Raw genomic sequence first — 25,694 nt, 5'->3', positions numbered from 1 at the left:
GGGAATCTTCCTCGGCCCTAAAGGTATGCTTGGCTCAATGTTCCGGGCGTTATCTTTGGACGACCTTGAAGAAGCTAGCACGTAGGAGTTAGGCCTTTCTTGCAGATTTTCTGTGGGGACTGGGGAGGAAGCTGCTCAGGGGTTGACACAAGGTAATGGCTAGCGATCCCCGCTAGCTGCTTCATAGTTCCTGTGAACTGGGGTTGACCTTCTTGTTACCCCTCTTAGATTTTTTCTTTTCAAGCTAACTTTTTTTTTTTTGGTATGTGGCCCCAGGCATAGCTCAGAAATTATGCTGGTTTGACACATGGATGCTTCTTTGGTATTTGGGGTTTGCCTGCAGTCTAGACATCCGATAAGCAGCACCACGTCTGTTGCTTCTTTCTTGATTTCTCCTGCATTTTGACCATGTTTAAGGGCTAGAATCTAAAAGTGGTCATTACCGAAAAATAATAATATCCTGAGATGCCATGCCCACACAAACCAAAACATCCATACAAATTGAAACCAGTTTTGTGCTGTCATTGTTTTGTTATTAAATAAACATTTTCCCCGAGAGAATGAGAAACTTTGGATTTAATAACTTTTTGGCTTTGGGCAGTTGTTTCTCTGGGTCAGGTATTTAAAATGCATATGAGGCAAGGCACACTTAAAGCAAGTTTTACTTTTGGTTGTATTTTCTTTGTATATTATAAACTTGTTGCAGTTTGAAGTAAAAAAATTTCCAAAATGTATGCTCAACAATAATCATTAAAATGTTTGCAGAATAAAAAAATAAATAAAATAAAATGCATATGAAGAGCTTTGCAAATACACTGTGAAATTCTTTGATTTGTTTTTCTTAATTAGTATTTTATAGCCGAGTTACAGCTAGAATTTCAATATTCCGGGAAATTTCAAATAAAATATCTTAAGGGTTTTTGTTTTAAATATCAGATGAAATGTGCAGCAGAGATTTGGTTTATAAAGGTAAATGAGTTGAGACTGGGAAAGACACAGACAAGGTCTCTGCTGCCTTCCCTTTCTGCATTACTTTTGCAAGAGATTGGAGTTGAAAAGTTCAATACATAGTATATTCTAGAACCTTTGTGGGCCTCAACGCTGCTGTTGCACAGTACTATTAATTCTGTATATCTGGAACCTGGATGATCAATTTTTTCCCAGAGTTGTAATCAGGCCCTGGGAAAACCTGGCTCATGAGGCTCAAACTCAGGCAGATTTATGTCAAAAAAGCAATTTGAGAATGATTTTCCATGTAAAATAAGTTTTTCACTGGGGAAAGCTTAAGCTTATTTGAAATCTAAACCAACTTCATAAGCTGTTGTAAGGACAAATTAATTTACTGTGCCAGGCACATAGTAGGTTGCTTTAAAAGTATGCTGTTTTCCTTTTTTCCCTAAGCAGTGCTGGGAATATAATTGGCTAAGAAGGAGGGGAACACATTTGTTGAGGCACTAGGTTAGTTGTTCAGAAGTCTCTGGGGTTGAAATGCCTAGGTTCCAAAGACTTGATCATCTTAAGTAAGTCATTTTGTAGTCAAATTTTGTCACCTGCAGAATAGCAATAATAATAATAATACCTGGTTCTTGGGGATATAAATAAGCAAATCATGCGCTTGGTAAATACTGACTATTGTCCTGACAACTTTGGGAAGTAGACATTTTACAGAAGACAAAACTGAGGCCTGGATCAGTTTCCTTGCTGGAGGAAGTAATTCAGTAAATGATGAGTGGAAAGAATGAATGTCTTTGGCCTCTCCCCCACCTTCAGAAACTGGTTCTGGGAGTACACTGCCTTCAACTCCTGGTTGCCAATCCAATTCTGATTCAACCACTTTACATCAAAAAGTCCTGTGGAAATCTAGAATGTGCTATTTTCTTTCTTCCTGATTTGTCCACAAGAGTGTCCTGTTATAAAGTGAAAATATTTTGTTGTCTTTTGCTTCTCCAGTTTCTTTCTGTCTCTCTTTTTTTTCAGTTTCTCTTTTAATTGAATCTGCAACTAAGGTTTTCTGTATTATGGAAATGATCTGGAAATGCAGCTAATGCAAAAGAAGGGAGTGTATTTTCAAGGGAGCAAAGTTTTCTTTTTGTACTAGAAATATGGAAGTCACAGGCACATTTGCTATTATATATTCAAGTACAAAAGTTGCAGTTGAACTAAAATAATTCATTTCTAGCTTCATATTTAGTTGTTTTCACGTACTATAAGTTTGGATTAATGTTTTTTAAATTTGGTTGGTGTTAATATATGCTGAGTTTAAATAGCTCTCATTTTGCGATTCATTTCTCCGCACAGCATTCTCCTAATCTTCCCTTCCTCTCCACGTGCCTGCTTGAAATCAGCAAGAAATATTTTTTCTACCAGTTGTTATGAAAGCATTGACTTGTTTACTATTAATCTTTTTTAATTAAAGTAATTCATTTGGTTTACATTTCCTGGAAATCTTAAAAGCTCACAGTTTTTTTCTACAAAAGTCTACAGACTAAATGTTAAAGAAAAATGACACCATTCAAAACATCAGTTTTGGCTACCCCACTCTTCTTAGCAAGTTCCACCCAGTTTTGTATACTTTGTACATTCAGCACCTGGTTGTAATATAACTTAGTTTCTGCCCTGTTACAGTTTATCATTGAGTAGAGGAAATAATACATTTAGTTTCTGCCCTGTAACAGTTTATCATTGAGTAGAGGAAATAACACATTAAACAAGTTCTGATGTGTTTGTTAGCTATGGAAAGGTTTTGTAAAAAGATATAATCCTTAAAGAATTTCTCAGGTTAAGGGGATGGAGGAGAAACCATCCTGGACAAAAATAGCCTAAGTAGAGATGCGGCTAGTTATTTAAGTTGGTTTGACACTCCTGGAATATCAGAATTCTAAGTTGGGAGCAGCTGGTAGTCAGGACTAGATCCTGAAAAGCTTTGAATTTCTTGCCAAGGAGTTTGGGTATATCCTGAAGCCAGTGTTGGTACCTTGGAAGGAATATTAACATTTGAACTTTAGGAAGATACCACCTGTCTGAAGGGTGCAGGGAAGTCGGTTATGAGGCTCTGACAGGTGTTTGAACACCATAATGAGGGACAAACAGGCAATGGGGATGGAAGGGACATGAACCAGAGAAGTGAAGGAAGAAGCAGATTTGCTAAGGATTTCATCGTGGACATGGTGGGGACCATGCAGAGGATAAGAAGAGAGAGCCTAGTTGACTTGCAGATATTTTGTGTGACTGTATGGATGGATGATAACCAAGATGGGTGAACACAGGAGGAGCATGTTTGGAAGAGAAGACTATATAATCAATTTAGGGCATTTAAAGGTTAGGACTGCCAGTTCTTGTATTGGTGCTTCAGAGAGCTTAAGGAACTTTCCTGAGGTTTGGGTTAGACCAGGTGTGTGCTTTCTTCACATTTTTGTCAAACTTGAAAATGGGAGAACAAGCTTCACTGAAAGGAATATGGTCTAGTTTCATGAACTTAAAAGTCTCTCTGAAAATGCTAAGTTTCTCTTTTCCCACAAACCTGGTCTTAAAAGAAAACCTCCAGAAATCAAGATTCTACCTTCATTTTAATTTGTTGTGCATGTCTTGGGACAGATAGAGTTTATATTTCTATAATGTGCAAGTCTTATAAATTTAAGGAAATAAATGGTGTACATACACTGATATTTTCATACTCTTGCTTCACAGCATCCCTGCAAAGTAGAAGTGAGATTTCACCCAAATATTACAAAGGGAGAAGTAAAATTCTAAGTGACTTCGTATTTACTTGTAAAGACAAAAGCAGAAATAGACTCCAACTTGACTCATAGTGCCTTCTTCACCACACTCACAATAGTTATATTTCTTACTGATAATCATCTCTTAAAAGCAAATAAATACTATGTTCCCAACCTTTAACTTTCCCATCCACTGGAATCTCTCTTAATCTGGTATTGGGATACCCAGATTTTTTTTTAACACTGTCAAAATGGGATTTTTTTATACTATCTAAAACTCAGACCTGGATTTGTGATTTTTATTTTTAACCTGTGCTACTTCAGCTGAACACTTATTTCTGAGTCTGACCCCTTTCCTGTAGGAGGAGTTCTAGATTCTGCTAACGTGGATTCCATAGGCACCACTGTATAAATATTTTACCATATAATTTCTCAGGCTGGGTACATGTTTGGAGAAGCTATTGGCGAACAAGTGGGGATCCATCACCTCTTTTTCAGTTTTCCTCCAGGCAGGTTTAAATTTTAAAATTTCACTTAAAAAAGTGAATCAGTAAAGTAAATTCAGAACCTTTGGTGTTGGGATGTGGGTTGGTATCTACTAGAAGTAGGTGAGAGGAAATAGTAGTGTTTAATTGCCCCATGGCTTTCCTTAAGCCCTGCAGAAACATGTCTCCTTGTAGGGGAATACTGCATCCAAGTGGCCTAGCAGGAGGAGAACACAAAACACTCAATCCTATTTGACCCTTTGTGAAGAGTGTTGCTCCAGTTACACTGTTAGTGTTTACTGGGTCCTGTACTTATATGTGATTAAAGATAGCGTACCGTTGACTAAAATGGTGTCGACGGTAGCATTACTAGTTCCAAGAACTCAAGGTTGCCCATAACTTTTGATCGTGAGTGTTTTTTCGTATTTATTTCTCTTCACTTCCCATCATCCTGCCATTTAAAGTTCAGGTCTAAAGAATACATCTCCCTCACTTCAAAGTTGTCTTTGGTTGCTTGGTTCCTTTTGTCTTTGTTCACCACTGCTTCCTTCCCACTTTACAAATCTTTTGCTTGTCTCTTCTCTGCAGTTTCCTTCCCATTCTGTTCTGTCTGTTCTGATTTTACTAGTCTATTCTGTACTCTCTCCTGTGGAATATATTTCCTAATGTGTGTCTCTTTGTATGTCTTTGAGGAAGTTTATTTAAACTCTCTGGGCTTTTTCAGATTCCTCTTTAGTTAAGTCAAGATATGTGATGATAACTAAGGTTTTGGGGTGTGGTGCTCTTGATTAAAAAAAATTTCAGTATAGAAGGGAGTAAAGTGAAAGTAAGCCTCCTTCATTCTTGTACCCTTCAGAGGCAACTGCTGTTTACTAGTTTTTAAGAATCTATTTTAAAAAGCCAGTTTGTGTATTTAAGTTCTCATTAAAAACATACTATAGGATTATACTGTATAACAAGATACCTTGGATAAAAGTTCCCTCCCTGCACGTCGTAGAACTACTGCCATCTTTTTAAGGGCTGAAAGGGTATCCTGTAGTATGAAGACACCATACGTTAACCAGTCTGAGAATCCATGGACATTTAGTTTGCTTCCAATATCTTATGTATTTTTTTTTTTAAAGGTCTAGGTCATTTGGATTTTAGAGAGAAAAAGTGATGATTAGAAGCTATAGGGTTTTGGTCTGTTGAAAACTAAGATCACTTTAATTTAAGAATGCTTTAATTTGGGAGGTTGCACCCCTAATTTGTGCATCAGAATTTCACTTCTCAAGATGGCATGGACAAGTTGTGAAGTTAACTGTAAAGCTAATTTATCATCCTTGGCATACTTACTTCTCTCTGTTTTCTTCAATCTATCTAGTCCATCCAGTGGCATTTTGAGTTTTGAAAAGTATTTTTGAATATAAGAAAGACTTTATTACCCAGAAGGAATCTAGAAAGTAAAATTGGGGAAGTTATTACATTGGAGGAACTATTGGTGTCCTTCAAAGCATACATACCAACTAAGGTGAGCCTAATACATGTTACATTTATCATAATAAGAACCCTCTCCATTTTCCTAAATGTTAAAATCACACCCTTATAAGATTTGAAAGACAAGAAAATACTCTTCAGAATTAAGTTCTTCACCTCACTGTCTCCTAATTCCATATTAAAAAGGGTACTAGAAGCTCTAAAATTTGCATTTCATGATTCTTCATACTGTTTCTTAGTTGGAACTTAAAATCAGGTATTTGGTATTATTAAAAATTGTAAGACATCACCTTTAAGCTATTTATCAGAAAAATTTTCTTAAATAGCATTCCTTCACTATTGGCTGTGAAGATTTCTTTCCCATTTATATTGTACTGTACTCAGTAAACTTACCTTATGTGTGCCGAATTAAGTGTAGTAAGACATCATCCCTACTCTTTGGCTTCATAATCTCATGAGATCAGATTAGAATTGGCTCTTTTGTATCTTGATAAACAGTGGTTACTTCAGCCTTTCCTTGTCCAACACTAAGGTTGCATTTCCCATCCTTTCATTAAGTTAATGATTGAATTCTTTTTAAAGGTAAATTTATTTATTTATTTTATTTTTGGCTGCGTTGGGTCTTTGTTGCTGCGCGTGGGCTTTCTCTAGTTGCGGCGAGCGGGGTCTACTCTTCGTTGCGGTGCGTGGGCTTCTCATTGTGGTGGTTTCTCTTGCTGTGAGCACGGGCTCTAGGCGCGTGGGCTTCAGTAGTTGTGGCACGTGGGCTTCAGTAGTTGTGGCACGTGGGCTTCAGTAGTTGTGGCACACAGGCTCAGTAGTTGTGGCTCACGGGCTCTAGAGCCCAGGCTCAGTAGTTGTGGTGCACCGGCTTAGTTGCTCCGTGGCATGTGGGATCTTCCCAGACCAGGGCTCAAACCTTTGTCCCCTGCATTGGCAGGTGGATTCTTAACCACTGCGCCACCAGGGAAGCGCGATCACTGAATTTTTATGATCAACTTTTTGGAAGTTTTAAAGTGGAAGAAACCCCAGTAAATCAATCAAAACAAATGTTTAGAATTGATTGTTGCGTTTTAAAAATTCACATTGTTGTCTATGTATGCTATTTGTTCATATAATTACAGTTATTTCTCTTACGGCTTTTGCTGACTTAGCTATTAACTTTAATCTTTTTAATTTGGGGAGATTGAATTAAATTGGACAGAACAGTAATTTCAGCATGGTTGATTTGTCTTTAACTGTTACAGTATTGAAAAAGATTTGTGGCTTTTTGGCTGACAGTAGATAAAGAACTAATGTCAGTGAAAGTGCTGTATAAAACATGAAGTGCTATACAGATGACAACTTTTTAAAAAAGTTTAATCAACACATTTATTGAGTGCATACCACATGATTGGCACTATTCTAGGTGCTGAGGTTACAAAGATGAATAAAGGCAATAAGAGAATTCCCAACCCAGTCTTTTTATTTTTAAAAACAAGCTTATTGAGATATAATTTATGTACCATAAAATTCACTCTTTAAAGTGTACAATTCAGTGGATTTTAGTGTATTTAGAGTTTTGCAGCTATCACTACTATCTAATTTTAGAAGGCAAATGACGGTTTATAATCAGCATTTTACTTCTTTCTGATTTTTGCCTTTATCTCAAAGGTCAATTTTCTTCTGCCTTCTGCAAATACATGCTTAAGGGTGAGATTGTACGGGGCATACTCTCATCTGTAACTGTTCATCAATTAGGAAGCAGATGGTATTAGCTTCCTTCTATTAGAACACTGCTGAGTGATGTGACATCTATAAGAATAGATGCAAAAATCACAAATAATTTGAACAGATAAAATAGATTGTTCTGGAGGGATCATTTAATATTGCACAAATGTGGGATTAGGAAAGAAATATTCTTTTTTTAAAATTGAAGTTGATTCACAATATTATATGTTAGTTTCAGGTATACAACATAGTGATTCAGTATTTTTATAGGAAAGAAGTATTCTAAAGAACCACCCGGTTTGTTGAGATAACAGAAATTCCAAGTTTAAAATCAAATTGTGCCATGCTCACCCACTACCTTCTCAAATATATAAAGTAACTTGGTTTCAGAGCCAGTTTGTGTCCTTAGTTTTTTCCCAGAGATTAGGTAAGGTTTTTTGTTTTTTAAAACATTAGTGGGTCTGTAGATTTTGTGAAAATATTTTCAGTTAATCTCTGAGTTCCCCAAAGCTCAAAATGGCTAAACACCAACCACTGCTTAACTGGGTTGCTGTAAACAAAGCCCAAGATGAAACCCCTGTGTATTTGCTGCAGATTCCCAGGTATCTCTCAAGTGCAGGAATAAGCTCAGAAAAGGTTTAATAGGTTTATTAAGTAATCATCCGTTAAAAGGCTCATGCACTACTTGTGTGCTGCATTAGGACAAGTGCCTGCCTCCTTACTGCATTTAGCACTGCTTGGAAGAGGGTGAACCCTAGGATTTAGACCCCACTCAGATGTTTAGGCAGAAGAATTTTGTCAGGAAAAAAAGGTTGCAGAACTACATAAAAGATTATCAATCAGAAGATATCAGGCTATTATATTTTTTCTGATGTCTAAGAAGAATATCCTCAAGCTGAAGAATGGATTGTTTCACTGGTACTATTGGGTAAGTTTTGTGGAGATCCCCAACAACAACAAAAATCATACTGAAGATGAACAGTTGATTCACAATAGCTGCTGATGAAAAGGAAAGCCTCAGTACCTAGCGGTAGCCCTAGTATTTCTTAGCAACTTGCCAGCATGATAACTGGCACAAACTCTGGCTTCTTGGTCAAATCCAGCTTCAGTGAAGGTAGTTCATATCTTGGAGATGATCTGATTTTTGTATAGTTTTGATGGCATGTTTATTTGTGGAGAGAAGGGGATTGTGAGGGTAGAGATAGGAGTCTGTCTGTTGTAATAGGATTTGGTCTGTGTATTAATGGAATGAACTGGCCTTTCTTGCTGTACTTCCTTTGTCCTTGCTGAGAAGGGAGGTTGAAGTTTCCTAGAGCTATTGATGAAGCTGGTGACTGCAAGAGGAACTCTGGACTTTTGACCTTGATGGTAATGGAAGGCGTTGGGGGAGTTTGGAGAGCCCACTAGACTAGAAAGGACTAGAAAGAGGTTACGTTTTTGCCTCAAAACAAATATACAAATTAAAGCAATAGCTTGTACTTTCTGAGTACTTCTTTTAAAGTTTCTATAAACCTGTGTCATTTGACATTGTTTTTTCCAAAGCAGCACATGGCCATTTTCTTCAGGAGGCAATTTTCTTTTCATTTATCATACGGGTTTGTTAGATTGAAAAAGAAATCTACCTCATTTCACAGGTCTGTGCCTTTTCCTACTATGTACAGAGCACCTTCCTCATTTTTTTCCTTTCAAAAAATCTCATTTAATGAAAATAATTAACTATCAACTAGGAGTATTTTATTTGCTTGTTTTTAACAATTCTTAAAGTAACTAACTGTTAGTTTAGGCTTAATTATTGAAATGCATCAGTGGCCTTCTGCCCCATTGCACCTCCCTTTTTGCTTGCCTCCCTCACCAACAAAAACATCAAAGAACACTTAATGAACAGTGGCCCCTGTTAAAAGGAAGACTTAAGTCTTTAGTTATTTGCTGATAAAATATTTTCTTAAAAACAAGTTATAAACCCTTTGTCTATATTTCAGAATCCCTGCATCTCACACACACACACACACACACACACACACACACACACACACACACACATCCTGGATATTTGGTTATTTTTCTGAATCACTTTCATATACTTGCTCTGGTATGGCTAACCAGAAATGGAATGGAATGAGGTTAGGCAAGAGGTCATCCAAAGACAAACACCAAAATTTTTGTTTTACTTGTATATTTGAGTGTATTTCTAACAGAACTTTTAAAAGGGTGGTGTTCTGTGGTTATAACTCCTAAGACTGTGGGCACAAATCTAGTTAGTATTAATAATTTTCTCTTCTTGTTGCTTTATATGATGGTTTTGTGATAATTTGTATTTGGACCTTTACACACACACACACACACACACACACAGACACACAGACACACACACCCTGCTCTGGATTTGTCCCTTGGGGTTTAGTTTCTGTTCATTACCTTTTCATCACCTCTCAGTCCAGATGTTCTGGTGAAGTTGGTCCTTGGTTTGGATATTCTAAATTACTTACAAGGTACATGTTTACTGCCAGCTACATTTTTGTTGCATCCAGCCCTGGAGCTGAATCTTCCTTCCTTGCTTGATGTTGAGATCTTTTTGATCATGGAAATCACAGTTTATGTTTTTGAACATAGGCCTCCCACTATTACTGCTCTAAGGCAGAGCTTCAAAAACCTCTGTGACAGCTGTGGGGTGCAGACCACTGGTCAGGCAACATGAGCTCATTCTTAATTTATCTTAAAGATTTATAAAATTATTATTCTTAAATTATAACCCTGGATTTTTGTGTATTTCACATCTTCCTTTCAGTAGTTTCAATTCAGGGACAACTTGCCTTAGAACTTCCCATTTATCACAGAAGAAATCACCTCTGATTTCCCATAGGGCAAAGTAGTGTAGGTTGATGCATATTGAGCTACTTGTGTGCTTAGTATCAAATAGTGGTCCTGTAGTAAATGCCCAAAACTCTCCAAGAGGGGGGAATCACATTAATGCAGAGATGCAAAATAAAAGGGGGTGGCTTAGCTTAAATTTTAGGATGTGTCCTCCATTGTGTATGATTCCATTATTTCACAGGATAGTGGGGAGAGTTTGTTGTATTCTCTACTTAAAATCTTGAATTTTAGAAAATGCCTCCTTCCTGCAATTTTATTTTATTTATTTTTAAAATTAAATTTATTTATTTATTTATGCGTTGGGTCTTGTCTGCTGCGTGTGGGCTCTCTCCAGTTGCGGCGAGTGGGGGCTACTCCTCGTTGTGGCGTGTGGGCTTCTCATTGCAGTGGCCCCTCCCGCTGTGGGAGGCTCCAGGCGTGTGGGCTTCGGTAGTTGGGGCTCGCGGGCTCTAGAGCGCAGGCTCAGTAGTTGTGGCGCACGGGCCCAGCCGCCCCGCAACATGTGGGATCCTCCCCGACCAGGGATCGAACCGGTGTCCCCCGCATTGGCAGGTGGACCCTTAACCACTGCACCACCAGGGAAGTCCTCTTCCTGCAATTTTATAATGAGTGTTTGCCAGGAGGGCAGAAGGAGGTAGTAGAAGCCTTGTTAAATACCTAAGCTACTTTGTGTGTTTTAGACACTTGCTATGCCCGTGTGCCTAGAATTGAGGTGGATCCGAGAAGTTTTCACCAGAGCCCTCCTGTCTCGCTTGGTCATGTAATACCGCATTGCTGGGGGTAGGGTGGAGCAGAGAGTTCGCTTTTAATGGTTTCTTGTTATAGCCCTCAACAAAGCTGTGTCATCAATTCCCTTGGCTTTACAGACTATTGCCCAGAAGAAAAGATGTTTGGTTTTCACAAGCCAAAGATGTACCGAAGTATAGAGGGCTGCTGTATTTGCAGAGCTAAATCCTCCAGTTCTCGATTCACTGACAGTAAACGCTATGAAAAGGACTTCCAGAGCTGTTTTGGGTAAGATCATGTGATGTTTGTACCATTTTTGGAGTGAAAAAGATCACAGTATACAAAAGTATTTCTAAGCAAAGGGATTGGAACAGTGTGCTAATAATTAAAATCACTCATATTCTAATCTAGGTTATTTCAAGGCACTTGCTCTTAAAACAAATCAAACAATATTGACAGCCTTCCTTTTTCCAGATTATGAGGAACTACCAAATTAATTGTGAAGCCCTTTAGAAGTTATAATCAAACATAACCCTTTTGTTGTTAACTTAAGGATGTACAAAGAGATTTTTTTTTTTTTTTTAAACTTTGGGTTTATTTATTTTATTTATTTATTTACTTATGGCTGTGTTGGGTCTTCGTTTCTGTGTAAGGGCCCTCTCCAGTTGCGGCAAGCGGGGGCCACCCCCCATCGCGGCACACGGGCCTCTCACCATCGCGGCCCCTCCCGTTGCGGAGCACAGGCTCCAGACGCAGGCTCAGCAATTGTGGCCACGGGCCCAGCCGCTCCGCGGCATGCGGGATCCTCCCAGACCAGGGCTCGAACCCGTGTCCCCTGCATCGGCAGGCAGACTCTCAACCACTGCGCCACCAGGGAAGCCCCAAAGAGATTTTTTAAAAAAAATTACCCTTATTCTCTCTTACAGTAATTGTCCTCCACTAGTTTTCTGTCCTTTGTATTGTTTTTCTAAATTATAGAAGTATATTTTAACCCAATCTGCTGAGGATACTAACAGGACTTAATGTTCTGCCCTGAAACCTGTCAGGCTATGTTAGCTTTTATTTTATAATTTCGTTCTTTATTTATCTTTTGACAATAAACCTCTGCTTAATAAAATGCTGTCCAACAAATATTTGGATGAAATAAAATACTTAATGTTGAGCCATTTCCCATGTTAGAAATTAATTTCACCACTGTTCTTTCTTATCAAAACATTTTGTGGATTATTTATTGTTAATCCTAGACTTTGTACTTATTTTGAAGGTTGTCAGAGTCTCCACTAACCAACCTTGCCTTTTGAAATTACATTTTTCTCCTAATGTCTTTATTTCCAGTTGTATATATAATAAATGTTATTAGTATTTTTCTGTGTATTTATAATACAGGAAAAGTGTAGTAAATGAAAAATTCCTCAGAGAGACAATTAAAAAATAAATAGCTTGGTAACTATAGATTTCTTTCCCCCTTTGCAGATATATTCATTAAAAAAAAAAATTACAGTGCCTCTCTGGTTTTGTTTGTTGTGAAACTCGAATATCACAGCACATTATTTTACTTAAAGGGTCGTGTTTTATTGCTTATGAAGTATCTACACATTTCAAGAAAGATTAATTGTACAGCATTGTTTAAAACCATGGTGACCAGGATCTTCTCTAGGTCTTAAATTTTGCTATTGTTTTAAAAAATTCTTTATTTTAAAATGACCAAATTGTAGCACATGTAACTGATTCATTGGATCTAGAAGTTAATTATATTTCTGAAATATTCTACAGAAACAATGGAACTGGATCACTCCAGACAATTAGAAATAGCATCTATAAACTATAAATAGTGTTTTTTCTAAAAGAAATGTACTTGCATGAGTTCTTTAATGTAAAGGAGACTAATAAAGGTTTGATTGTTTTCTTATCAGGTTACATGAGACTCGTTCAGGAGACATCTGTAATGCCTGTGTCCTGCTTGTGAAAAGATGGAAGAAATTGCCAGCAGGATCAAAAAAAAACTGGAATCATGTGAGTTCATCTTTTGTCTTTCTCAATTATACCTCTGTTATATTTAAAGTAACATTAAGTTTTCCCCCTAATTTAGGAAATAATATGTTCCTAGGGTAGAAAAGTCTGAAAAGAATAAAGAAAAGCACTGGTTGCTGCTCAGATATAATCACTTAACATTTTGGCATTTTTGGGAGCAAAATAGCTTGGTATGGCATTTCTCTAAGGTTGTATCGAATATACCCATTTTTGGAGATCCACAGTGTACACTTCACATATTTTTAGGTTTAACCCAGAAATTCCTAGAGTTAATTAGACATGGATCCTTCTTTTCATCTCCTAGGATTATGTATGTCCTAATTCATGTTGGTACTAATGAGCACATTGGTTTATAATCAGAACTGGATTTAAAGCCTGCCTTTAAACCACTTACGAGTTGTGAACTTTGGGCAAGTGACATTTATTTATAAAGTGCAAAGATAATAGCTATCTCACCGAACTGTTGTAATAACTGAGTGAGATGATGTATATAAAGTATAACACATAGTAATCACTCAGAAGCTATTGTTATTCTCTATATTAAATCTAGTTGAGATCAAACTGGAATGTAAATGTGTTTTCTATTTGCATTTCACTTTATAACATCACTAGAATTCTTTAGAAAATATTTTCAATGACCAGAACGACACTCTTAGGTCTTATTTAATTTTTCTGTATGCTAGCTTTCAGAAGATTTATGACATTTACACAAAATGTTTGCTTTTAAGTGGGCAAAAAATATTTGTTTTTTACCTTTTTTCTTACATTAGCCTTACACTGTCCTTTGGTGACAATGTTTCATTATTATAATAGGTTTCTGTGGGTCTGTTAACCTATAAAAATGTGAGTTTTCCTTTAATTAATAGCTTACCTGGAGAAGATCCAAATTGTGATTTTGAAGGTGATGTCAACCTTTTTACATAAGGGTAGAAATCTGCAAATAGCAAATGTGAGTGAAGGCATGAGAAATGAGACCATATGGGGCTAGACCAGTGGCCACGCTAGGCTGTGGGAGAACATGCCATTGCCCTCACGTGGCTGACCTCAGGGATTAAGGGTGTGTAGTAAAAAGAGCATAAAGCATAGGTCTAAAAACCGTGATTTGAGTCTGGGCCCCTTCCCCACCCACCCTTGCCCATTTACTAGCTTAGTGAAATAAGGCAAAATACATAGTTGAATATCTCTTGTTTTTCTTTACCCTAAAACTGGAGTAACAAATTACTGCTTACTGCTTTGTGGTGAAGTTAAAATCAAAAGTATATGAAAACTTTTTGTGAACTGCAGAACATCATCCTATAGAAATGTTAATTGTTGTTAGGTTTGGTTTTTCATAACCTACTTGGGTCATTTTCACCATATATAAAATCTATGTAAATTTTTTGTCCAGCAGACTCCTGCTATTACTTACTTCAAAGGAAAAAAACCACTAGATAAATTATTCTTTAATACCATGTGATGACTAAAAGTGCACATGAGCTCTCAAACACTGAGTAGAAAATTCAAATTTGGCTCCTTCAAATAAGCATTCGTCTGAACCAAGGGAATACAGAGGTGTCATTTTTAAAATGGTATTAAATATTCAGTATTTTCTTCCAGGTGGTAGATGCAAGGGCAGGACCCAGTCTAAAGACTACACTGAAACCAAAGAAAGTGAAAACTCTATCTGGAAACAGGATAAAAAGCAACCAGATCAGTAAACTGCAGAAGGAATTTAAACGTCACAGTAAGTTTGATATTGAAACATGAGGATTTAAGAATAGTTGTTTTGTTTTTATTTTTGTCTGGGGTGGCACATGGCATGTATGGACCGTTTTTTCTTTTATTGCTTTTTAAAAAAAGAGTGGGAGGCAATGTTGACTTGGTAGAGATATTTTATTTCTATGAAATCTTCGAACTTTATCTTTGATTTTGGAGTCTTAAAAGTACTTTCACCAGCCACTTCTTCAGATTGTGCTAAGAACACTCAGACATTCTGATCTCTTTATTGACATCTTAATTTTCTAGAAGATGAATTTTTCAAGTTTGTTTACTTGATTTTCTTAAGGAGTTTGAGGCCTGGAGATATGCAGAAAGGTATATAAATAATTAGTGGACAATCTGAGACTAAAGCCCAGGTTCTCTGGAGAGTAATTTTGGAAATCATAACTCAGATATTGCAGTAAAAGCCAGCCTCAAGTTAGGTTTAAGGGGGTTTGGTGTGTTGTGTGGGATGAGAGGATGGGGAAGGAATGATAAATTAATATTAACCTCATCTACTTTTATCGGAAGTCATTGGGGGCAGGGGACCTTTTGTGGTACTTCTGTATTTAGGAATTTAGATTTCAGATTTTGAAAAGGAAATCCACTGCATATAATGTTATAATGTTATTTATTACTCCCAGGGGGGTCTGAGGCAGCACTATTGAATCAAACACATTAGCATTTCTGTGGGAAAAATGTAGGTGTATTCATATAGGTGGAATAAACTAACTGTAAATAAGCTAGTCAGGTTTGCTTACCTAATTATAGTCCAGGTCAGGCCAGATTTTGTGACCAAATGGATTAGGAATAAACTTTTTTTTTGAGAACCTTTTCAGAATTGTAGGTGGACCTGTATTGGAGTTTTCAGGATTAAAAAAAAAAAGTCTGGGGAATTCCCTGGCCGTCCAGTGGTTAGGACTCCGAGGTTCCACTGCAGGGGGCACGAGTTCCATCCCTGGTTGGGGAACTAAGATGCCGCATCCTGCGGAGTGCGGCTAAAGAAAAAATCTGTAGGACCTTGTTAGACAAAGTTTTATCAATCAGTGCTTGTTTTAGAAAAATGGAAAAAGACAAGTTACTGATCAGATAGAATCAGAGGAAGGAAGGATAACTATATCATCTCTTGAGCATTTTGGTATATGTACCAAGCACTTTACATACATAATTATCCCAATGATTTCTATTTTAGAGATTAGGATAGGAAGTACAAAGTAGTGATTTCACCTTGACCCGAGGTCACTTAGTAAGTGGTAGAAATGAATTGGACCTGGGGTTTGTCTAATTTCAAAGCCCTGTGCTGTTTCTACAATATCATTCTGCTCTCTGGGATAGTGTAACTCATGCTGCAGGACTCCAAAGTCTTTCCAGATCTGCTACTAACTCTGCTCTCAGGTAAGTTGGTGTTACCAGTCCATAGTTATTCTGATAATATATTTAATCTTTGGCTAAAATATTTTAATACATTTATAGTAAAATATTTAGGCAACATCAAATATGTGTATATTTTAATTATACATGTTTCTTTCCCAGCTATCACCAAGGGGGAAAGAAAGACTGACTGTACCCTTTATTCTCATTAAATGTTTTAGTGAACATTTAGAAAATAGTAATTTTCTTCTATAACTTGAGGGGTAGAGAAATTGATATTTGTTGTATATTCTTAGCGTCTCCCTTTAATTATAGGGAAAGTGACATCTGACTAACTTTTGCCTTACCTAAGGGAATATGTCCAGTGTAATTTTAGATTTTTGTGATAAAGCTGTGCTGTGGAGGGGTTGGAAACTGAAAATAACTGGGTCTTGGAGACTCAGAGTGAAACATGATTTTCCCAGGTGCATTGTGAATTGCTAGCAGCTGTGTGCACCATAACAGTTTTGAGATATTTGAATTTTTATACATCACCCACTAAATGGTTTCCCTGCCTCTGGTTATATATTTGCTTCCATGCATCTTGCATGTACCTGCCCTGTATTCCTCTTCCTGGGACATTCTTTCCTTTGTGGTGTACTGGAAAGGCATTGGACCTAGAGCTTGAAGATCTGGATTTGAGTTATAGTTCTTGAACAAATATGTGACCCTGGTGTTGCTTAACATTTAACCACAATTTCCTAATCAGAGAAGTGAAGATAATCAAGTAAAAGGGGTTTTGTAAAACAAAACAAAGCAAAATAAATTCCCATATAAATGTTAGCCATTCTTTTTGTCTTTCTTCTTTCTAAAACCTTCAATGATTCTGGCTGCTGTAGAATAAAATGGAAAACCCCTAGCAAGTCTTTGGATGTACCATTTTAGGGAAAGGGTCAGTTCCCTTCGTGTGCATAGTATATTCTGCTTCCACAATTTTACTCATCATCCCCACCTACCCCATGCTATCTAACTAGTCTTTTGTGCCTTTCCAAACCCTACCTACCTAATATTTAAGACTTCAAAAATTTCAGTTCTTTGAAGAATTTCCAGATTTACATTCTAGAAGAGAGTTTTTTTTTTCCCTATCTGTGATTCTATATATAATTGTATCCTAGTGTCCCAGGTGTTAGATTGAACCATATAAAATTGCCATTTTTATAGGTAGACATGGTCAAATAACTGCAATTTCAAATGGTTCATAGATATTAAACACTTCCTAGGATAGTGATGACCATCACTAGAGCAACATAGAGATGACTGCTATTGCTGTTAATTATTAGGGAAGTCTTTTTTTTTTTTTTTTCTAAACACCCTAGCAGTGTATGTGCTGTTTATTTATTTATTTAGTTAGTTTGCACTGGGTCTTAGTTGCGATGTGTGGGATCTTTAGTTGCAGTGTGCGGACTTCTTAGTTGCGGTGTGGGGACTTCTTAGTTGCGGCATGTCGACTTCTTCTTAGTTGCAGCACGCGGACTCTTATTTGTGGCATGCGGGCTTCTCAGTTGCGGTATGTGGACTTCTTAGTTGTGGCACGCATGCAGGATCTAGTTCCCCAACCAGGGATCGAACCTGGGCCCCTTGCGTTGGGAGCACGGAGTCTTACTCACTGGACCACCAGGGAAGTCCCAGGGAAGTCTTTTAAATATTCCTGTAGACTTATTCCTTTAAAGCCTGCTACTCCTTTTTAATTTTTTTTAATTATTTATTTTTTTACATTCTTTTTTTTTAATATTCTTTTCCATTATGGTTTATCATAGGATATTGAATATAGTCCTCTGTGCTATACAGTAGGACCTTGTTGTTTATCCATTCTATATGTAAAAGCTTACATCTGTTAACCACACCCTCCCACTTCCTCTCTCCCTCAGCCCCATCCCCCTTGGGAACCACCAGTCTATTCTCTATGTCCGTGATTCTGTTTCTGTTTCATAGATAGGTTCATTTGTGTCATATTTTAGATTCCACATATAAGTGATTTCATATGGTATTTGTCTTTCTCTTTCTGACTTACTTCACTTAGTATGATAATCTCTAGTTGCATCCATCTTGTTGCACATGGCATTATTTCATTCTTTTTTATGTAAAGCCTGCTACTCTTGAGAATTTTGTTTGGTTGTTTTTTCATGAAGTTAAGCTATTCATATATTGGAAGTAAATGAACATATTAAAAACACCAATGGTGCTTTCTTTGTTTTAGATACTTAATTTTATGCTATTTTATATAAACTTTTGTTAATAGAAAATGCTTGTGAGCGCTATTCAAAAAAGTTTTCTTTAGTCTGTTTCTTCCCATGTAGGATATGACACAGGGTTTGGTGTCTAGTGGATACTTAATAAATATTTGATTGGTTCTATGAATTGGAGGATTATTCTATCCACCTATCCTGGGGGCGGGGGCAGTGAGTCTTTAGCCAAAGGTAAGATGTGTGGTAGGCTCAACCCCTGTCTGATATTGCTGTTGCTGAGAATAGCAGTATGATAGCTTTATAGCTCAGTGACTATCAACCAAAAGATTTATTTTCTGGCTTGTAAATTTATATGAAGTCTTCTGAGGGCAAAAACACTAAATCATGTTTAGCTTGTATCTGATGAATTGCCTTTACTCCTTATGAAGTCAGGATCTATTGTTTTCCCTTTATGGGTAAGGTATCATTTTTCTTTGGATGCTTTCAAGATTTTTTTCTTTTTCTTTAGTGTTCAGAAGTTTAATTATGATGTGTCTTGGCATTGATTTCTTTGGGTATATCCTGTTTGGGGTTTGCTCAGCTTCTTGAATCTATAGGTTTATGTCTCTTGCCAAGTTTGGCATGTTTTCAGCCGTTATATTTGAGTACTTTTTCACCTGCGCCCTCTTTCTCCTCTTCTTCCAGGACTGCAGTCACATGAGTGTCTGTTTTTTGTTGTAGTTCCACAGGTCTCTAAGGCTCTTTTCATTTGTTTTCTTTGTGTTGTACAGGTTGGGTAATTTCTGTTGTTCTTTCTTCCAGTTCACTGATTGTTTCCTCTGTCCCCTCCGTTCTGCTGTTGAGCCCGTCTACTGAGCTTTTTATTTCATTTATTGTATTTTTTCAGTTCGGATTTCAGTTCCTTGGTTCTTTATAGCTGCTTTTTTTTTTTTTTTTTAAACTGAGGGCTACTTGCTGAGGCTATGTTTTCATTTATTTCAAACTTGTTCATAATGGCTTATTGAAGCATTTTTGTCATAGCTGCTTTAAAATCTTTGTCAGATCATTCTAACATCTCTGTCATCTTGGTGTTTAATAGATGCTTGACTTTTCATTCAATTTGAGATCTTCCTGGTTCTGGATATGATAACGATCTTTTATTGAAACCTAGACATTTAAAAATTGTGTTGTGAGACTCTGAGTTTTAACTGGCCTTTTTTTTTCCAGAAGGGGAAATGGGGGGGGGGCACCACCTTGTTACTGCCAAGTGGTGTTAAAAGTCAGGTTCCCCCTCAGCCTCCATTGGTATCTGAGGTAGAGGAGCTCCTGACTGCGGCTGGGTGGGGGTGGGCTGGGAATTAAGGCTCCCACGTGGTGAGGGTGCCCCTGTTCCTGGCGGGCCACAGTGAAGGCCCTGACTCTTCAGAGGGCTTCCACTGACGTCACCCTGGTGGAGGTGTTGGGGGGCCTCCTAACAGTCTTGGGAGGATGGAAACCTAGGCTCCCCACTTGGCCTTTGCTCCTGTGGGTGGAGGGTGGGGACCCTTTCTTTTCTGTGGTGTTTGGCTGGAGTAAAGGAGTTATTGTCTCCGAAAGGATTCCTCTCTCGCTGAGCTGCCCCTTTCCTGGTCCTTTGGCTAGAGAGGGCAGGCTTCTGTTGGCTGTGTGTGTGTGTGTGTGTGTGTGTGTGTGTGTGTGTGTGTGTGTCTATATCTGCACCCATTGGCATTTCTGAGTTGTTGGCTTCTTCAGCTGCAAGACTGGGATTTAGGAGGCAAAAAGAAAACCCATAAAAGCTAGGGACCTCACCCCCGCTTCCTTCCTTGAGTCTCGAGCTTACTAGCTGTTGCCGACTTTCAGAGTGTTTAGTTTTGTTTTATATGTTATGTCCGTATCTATTTTTAGCTGTACTTATTAGCAGGAGAATAGAGAAAAGTATGTCGGCTCTTCATCTTATTGGAAGCTCATTTTCTTTTAGATACACTTTAGTACAAATATCTTCAAATGTCAGTAGTGCATAGAAAATAAATTTTTTCTTTTTTTTTTACTATATCATTCACTGTGTTTTATGCTGAGGCTTAGTTGCAGCTGCATATAGTGAAATTATAATTTGTTTTCTCTTTATTTCAGATTCTGATGCTCACAGTACCACCTCAAGTGCCTCTCCAGCTCAATCTCCTTGTTATAGTAACCAGTCAGATGATGGCTCAGATACAGAGATGGCTTCTGGCTCTAACAGAACGCCAGTGTTTTCCTTTTTAGATCTCACATACTGGAAAAGGTAAAAGCAACAGAAAATATGTCTCTAACCAGCAAACATTCTTAATCATAGGCAACGGTTTCCCACTTCCTTAGCAATTAAATGGCATTTGGCACACAGCTGGTAGCATATGTGTTTGGAGGTGGATTGGGCAAGAATGGAGTTGAGAGTGTGGATTTTGTGTGTTTTTTCTATTAAAATTGATTTAAAGTAGAAATCATGTTAAGGAATCTAAATTTCCTGTGATGGAGTATACTAGGTATTCATTCTGACCAACTCTCCCACTGAAAAACGGTAAAAGGGCTAGAAGTATATATATTTTTATGGCTTTAAAAATGGCATTAACAAGTGGACAAGTTAATAAGGAGTAATCAGAGGCCAAATGCTGAGTGAATGAGGGACCCCAAAGTCAAAAAAGAGATAATAGACTAGGAAAGAGGGAATATTTAAAGAGAAAGTGGTTAAGGATTTTCTGGTTCACAGATTTGGGAAGACTAACAAGTTAAAAGCAAGGTAATAAGCAATTATTCTTATGGGTGAAGAAAATTCACCCATAGATGCATCATAGGGAAACTATGGAACATGGGAGGCAAAACAGATTTTAAGTAGTGAGAAAGTAAAGACATTATTTTCAAAGGAACAGCAAACACACAAGCTGAATTCTCAGCATGAACAACGGAAGCCATAAAACAATAGATTAATACCTTCAATGGCCCAGGAGATAATAGCTCTCAACTTAAAATTATATATATGTGGCAAAAATATCTTTCGTAAATGAGGGCATAGGAATTTTTGACTAGAAAAAGAAAATTGAGAGTTTGCTGCCAAACTGACTCAATAACGAAAATTCTATAGGCAGAAAAAAGAGATCCAAGATTGAAATTCTGAGAAGGATAAATAAATATTTGTTGCCTATAGGTAAATTTAAACAAACACTGAAGGCTTAAAATGATAATAGATGGGAATTAAAAAAAAATAATTAAATGACAACAGTAACATATAAGTCAAAGTAATAGAAGTGATGGGAGTTAAAATGTCCTAATATCTTTGTATTGTTGAGAATAAATGTATTGAATAACTTTAGAGTTCGATTAATTAACTGTATAACCACTAAAAGAATAAAAATAAGAATGTAAAACCTCCAGAGAAGAAGGGAAGGATGGAGAGTTTTAAAATATACCTAGCAGGACTTCCTTGGTGGCGCAGTGGTTAAGAATCCACCTGCCAATGCAGGGGACATGGGTTCGATCCCTGGTCCAGGAAGATCCCACATGCTGTGGAGCAAGTAAGCCCGTGCACCACAACTACTGAGCCCGCAAGCCACAACTACTGAAGCCCGCGCGCCTAGAGCCCGTGCTCTGCAACAAGAGAAGCCACCGCAGTGAGAAGCCTGCCTGCAGCAACGAAGACCCAATGCATCCAAAAATAAATAAATAAATTAATTAATTTAAAAAATTATACCTAGCAAAATAAAATGATGAAAATCTCCATATATTTGTAAATTAAGAAACCATGGGTCCAAGAAGAAAGTATAAGTTAGAAAATCCTTATAACTAAAAAATAACTGAAAAATACCACAAATCAAAACATGTGGTATGACGTTAAAGAGGTAGATAGAAGAAAAGTTGCCTTTAATGCTTCTTACAAAAGAAAGATTTAAAATAAATGAAGTTTCATGTATCCAATTTAAAGATTAATGAAGCTCAATATAAAGAAAAATAAAAGCAAGGAAATCCTAAAGATAGGAGTAGAAATAAATAGAGTAGAAAATCAATATGAATGGATAGTATCAGTAAAGCTAAGAGTTGGTTCTTGAAAAAGATAACCAAAAAAGTTACTAGAGATAAAGCAGGTCAAGAAAAAGAGATGGTACCCATAAGCATCTTGGATAAGAAAAGCGAGATTCAGCTATAGAAAAAGCAGAAGTTTAGAAGACAATAAGATATTAGAAACAGCTTCATGACAATAAATTTGAACATATAGGTGAAGTGGATACATTAGTAGAAAAAGACAGTTCACCAAAACTGTCTCAAGAAAAAGTAGAAAACCTGAATTGTCTCATAATAAAGGAATGGATTCAGTGGTCAGAAGTCTTCCCTCAAAAAAGCCCAGGCCTAGATAGACAAATTCTACCAAACATTCCAGAAACAAATGATTCTAATCTTGCACTGGCTTTTCCAGATTATGGATAAAAGAGGGCATAGGCTCCAAGCATTCTATGAGGCTAACATAACTTTGATATGTTATAAACAATATATCATAACTAGATTAGATTTATTCTAGGGATGTGAGATTGTTTGAAGCATTAGAAAGCCAACTAATATAGTTTGACCATTTCCTAAAGGAGGGAGAAAATGCCTATCGTATTAGTGGTATATTGAAGATGTTTGATAAATTTGAACTTTGCTTCAAGGTTTAAAATAAAACCTTTAGCAAAATAGGAATAGAAGGGAACCACATTGATAAATAATTTGCATTTTTGAGTAAAGTTGAGCACGTTCCCATTCCTATAGCCCAGCAACATAACCTAGGAAAAAACCTTCAGACCTGTGCACCAGTATGTACAGCATGTTTGTAATAGCAAAAATTGTCCCATCAGAAGGAGAGTGGGTAAATTGTGGTATATTCACATGGTGGAATACCGTACATAAGTTAAAATGAAATAAAGCTCTAACAATATGTATGAACCTCAGTCACTGTTGAGCAAAAAAATTGCAGTATACAGTGTGATTCCATATATGTGCATTTCTATATATTATTTTAATTTTATATATTATATATATGAGATAACAAGCAATATGTTTAGAGATGCAAACATTGTATATAAAGAAAAAACGGAGTGATAAACCTAAAATTGAGGAGAGAATGAGATTGGGTGGAGTGGGATTGGAGAGGGGCATACAGGGGACTTCATAGGAAATAATAGTTTTTTTCAGAGTGTGTGATCCATGGATGATTTGTTGTGTTGTCGTTTTTATATGCCTTTATGTATATTTGATAATATGTGTATATATTTTTTGTCTGCTCAGTATTAAAATAAAACCACCAGCTGTATCAGCCTGTTTATGGTGGCTGTTTTCTTTAAGATTTGGTGATTTTTGGAGGAAACCATTTATAACTTTAGGAGCAGCCTCTGAAACTGACTGCTGTCTCTCAGATTGCCTTCTTCCCCCTTAATATTTGATAAGATTCCAGTGTGGGATTTAAGGTGCCTGGGTAATTCCCATTACCTAGCAAATTGGGGTCACTCTAGGAGCCCATTCATTAGGAATGTGATGAGATTGTGGAAGTAGAACCTTTGATCATGCTGTACTAGTTATAATGATGAGTAGATTTTTCCTTTTTTTGTATTCCTATTTTTCTGCCTTATTTAATATATTTTGTTCTCTCTCCATTTTTTTCTTTTAGACAGAAAATATGCTGTGGCATTATCTATAAAGGCCGTTTTGGGGAAGTCCTCATTGACACACATCTATTCAAGCCTTGCTGCAGCAATAAGAAAGCAGCTGCTGAGAAGCCGGAGGAGCAGGGGCCAGAGCCTCTGCCCATCTCCACTCAGGAGTGGTGACTGAGGTTTATGTAGAAGGGGAACAAAAAATGATTTAAATTTTGGAAAACACCAACAAAATGACCTTCCTATTTTTAACTTGGATATCTGTTATTCTGCCAAAAGATGATTTCTAGAATAGTTTTGAGTGGGTTATTTTCCCTCCAGTTCCACGAAGTCTGAAGCCAGTATCTAGCTTACTAAAAGAAAAAGAAGAAGTGTACATAATATTTAAGATGCTGAGTATTTCATAGGAAAGCTGAATGCTGCTGTAAAGTGCTCTTTAAGGCTTTTTAAAAAAATCCCCTTCTAATGAATGAAATTAGGGGAATTTCAGGGGACAGAGATGGGATTTGTTGTATGATAAACGTATGTAGTTTTAGTCTTTCTATATTGAGAAGCAGTGGTTGGGGCATTTTTTAAGATGGCTGGCTACACTTGTTTTCCTTCGTTATAATAAATTTGTCATAACTCAGTAAACACAGACTTGCCCCTAGAGGTAGCTGTTAATAACTTTGAAATATTAAGGTGTTGCCAAGGTTCTGATGATTCAAACCTGTACTACTGAATATTAAGCAGGACGGACTAAGCTCTCTAGTGCGAATATCTTGAAGGAGTAATTTCTAAATATACAGAGGTAACTTGACTGTATATGTTGCATCCTGTGTCACCTCCCTCCATATTGATATTTGATAAAGTTTTTAATTTATATGAAACTTCTAAAGCAGAATCAAAGTTCCTCTTGGGGAAATGTCAAATCTTTAGGATAGGCAATCCTATATGAATAGTACCAAAGCATTACCCCTTGGTAGAGAATGCACTCTATTAAAAATGTTAAATTATCTGAAAAATAAAGTGTGCAAGTCTTCAGGATGGCACATGAAAAACACAAAGGTTAATGCTTCTTGGGGCACATTTCTTAGAGGGCTTGCAAGTGTGTAAATAATTTGTTTATGTTACATGACTGGTGACTTCATTGAAAATCTGCACAATTCAGTTTTAGCTCTGGATTACTTCGGTTGACCTTTGTGAAGGTTTTATCTGTGTAGAATGGTTGTTTGACTTGTTTTAACCTATTAGGGTTTTGGGTTTTGGGTTTTTGTTTTTTATTTTTCATTCTATATTAAAGTAAAATTCTACTAAAAGAAAAGAGGTGTGTGTTAATGCTGAGTGGGTTGGTTTTGGTTTGGTTTCTTTTAGTCAGGCTTTCTGAACATTGAGGTGTTAGATGATACATCCTAAACGTGGAGCTCTTCAACTGTAAAACCTTCATTAAAAGCCTTTTACTTGAACCCAAACCAAAGTACTATCTATTGCCTCTTTTCTAAAAGTTCAGGAAGAATATATCACCAGTTCAGACTTTTCATAATGCGGGAGGATCATTTGCCTACCTTGTAATAACATGACTCAGTGCTTATTTTTAAAACTGGATTTTAAAGATTGGATAGTATAAGTAACAAGAAGGAGTGAGCCAATTTTTATGGGTACCCTATAGTTTTATAGTTCTTAATCTAAACTTAAAATTTTATATTTCTTCCTTTGGAAAAAACTACAAGCCAC

General features: G+C 37.0%; 1 protein-coding gene across 12 annotated transcripts in view; it reads left to right on the top strand.

Annotated features, from left to right (window-relative positions):
* The window catches only part of SINHCAF (SIN3-HDAC complex associated factor), a 42,492-nt gene extending 17,066 nt beyond the window's left edge, over positions 1-25,426 (top strand). For 8 of the 12 annotated variants that reach the window (XM_082352272.1, XM_082352267.1, XM_082352266.1 and 5 more), the window contains exons 2-6: positions 11,125-11,272; positions 12,898-12,997; positions 14,612-14,738; positions 20,458-20,608; positions 23,996-25,426. In XM_082352272.1, the coding sequence (XP_082208398.1) occupies positions 11,145-11,272; positions 12,898-12,997; positions 14,612-14,738; positions 20,458-20,608; positions 23,996-24,155 (666 nt within the window). In that variant the 5' untranslated portion in view covers positions 11,125-11,144 and the 3' untranslated portion in view covers positions 24,156-25,426. Of the gene's footprint in view, positions 1-4,623; positions 8,316-8,335; positions 11,019-11,124; positions 11,273-12,897; positions 12,998-13,881; positions 13,965-14,611; positions 14,739-20,457; positions 20,609-23,995 lie in introns of those variants that run through there. The other 4 variants (XM_082352268.1, XM_082352271.1, XM_082352273.1 and 1 more) reach the window with 4 other exon arrangements.
* Positions 25,427-25,694: the final 268 nt, after the last annotated feature.

Source organism: Balaenoptera borealis, assembly GCF_965194805.1.
Source record: "Balaenoptera borealis genome assembly, chromosome: 13".
NCBI lineage: Eukaryota > Metazoa > Chordata > Mammalia > Artiodactyla > Balaenopteridae > Balaenoptera > Balaenoptera borealis.
The sequence above is the reverse complement of the archived record's forward strand: the minus strand, read 5'-3'. Positions and strand labels throughout refer to the sequence as shown.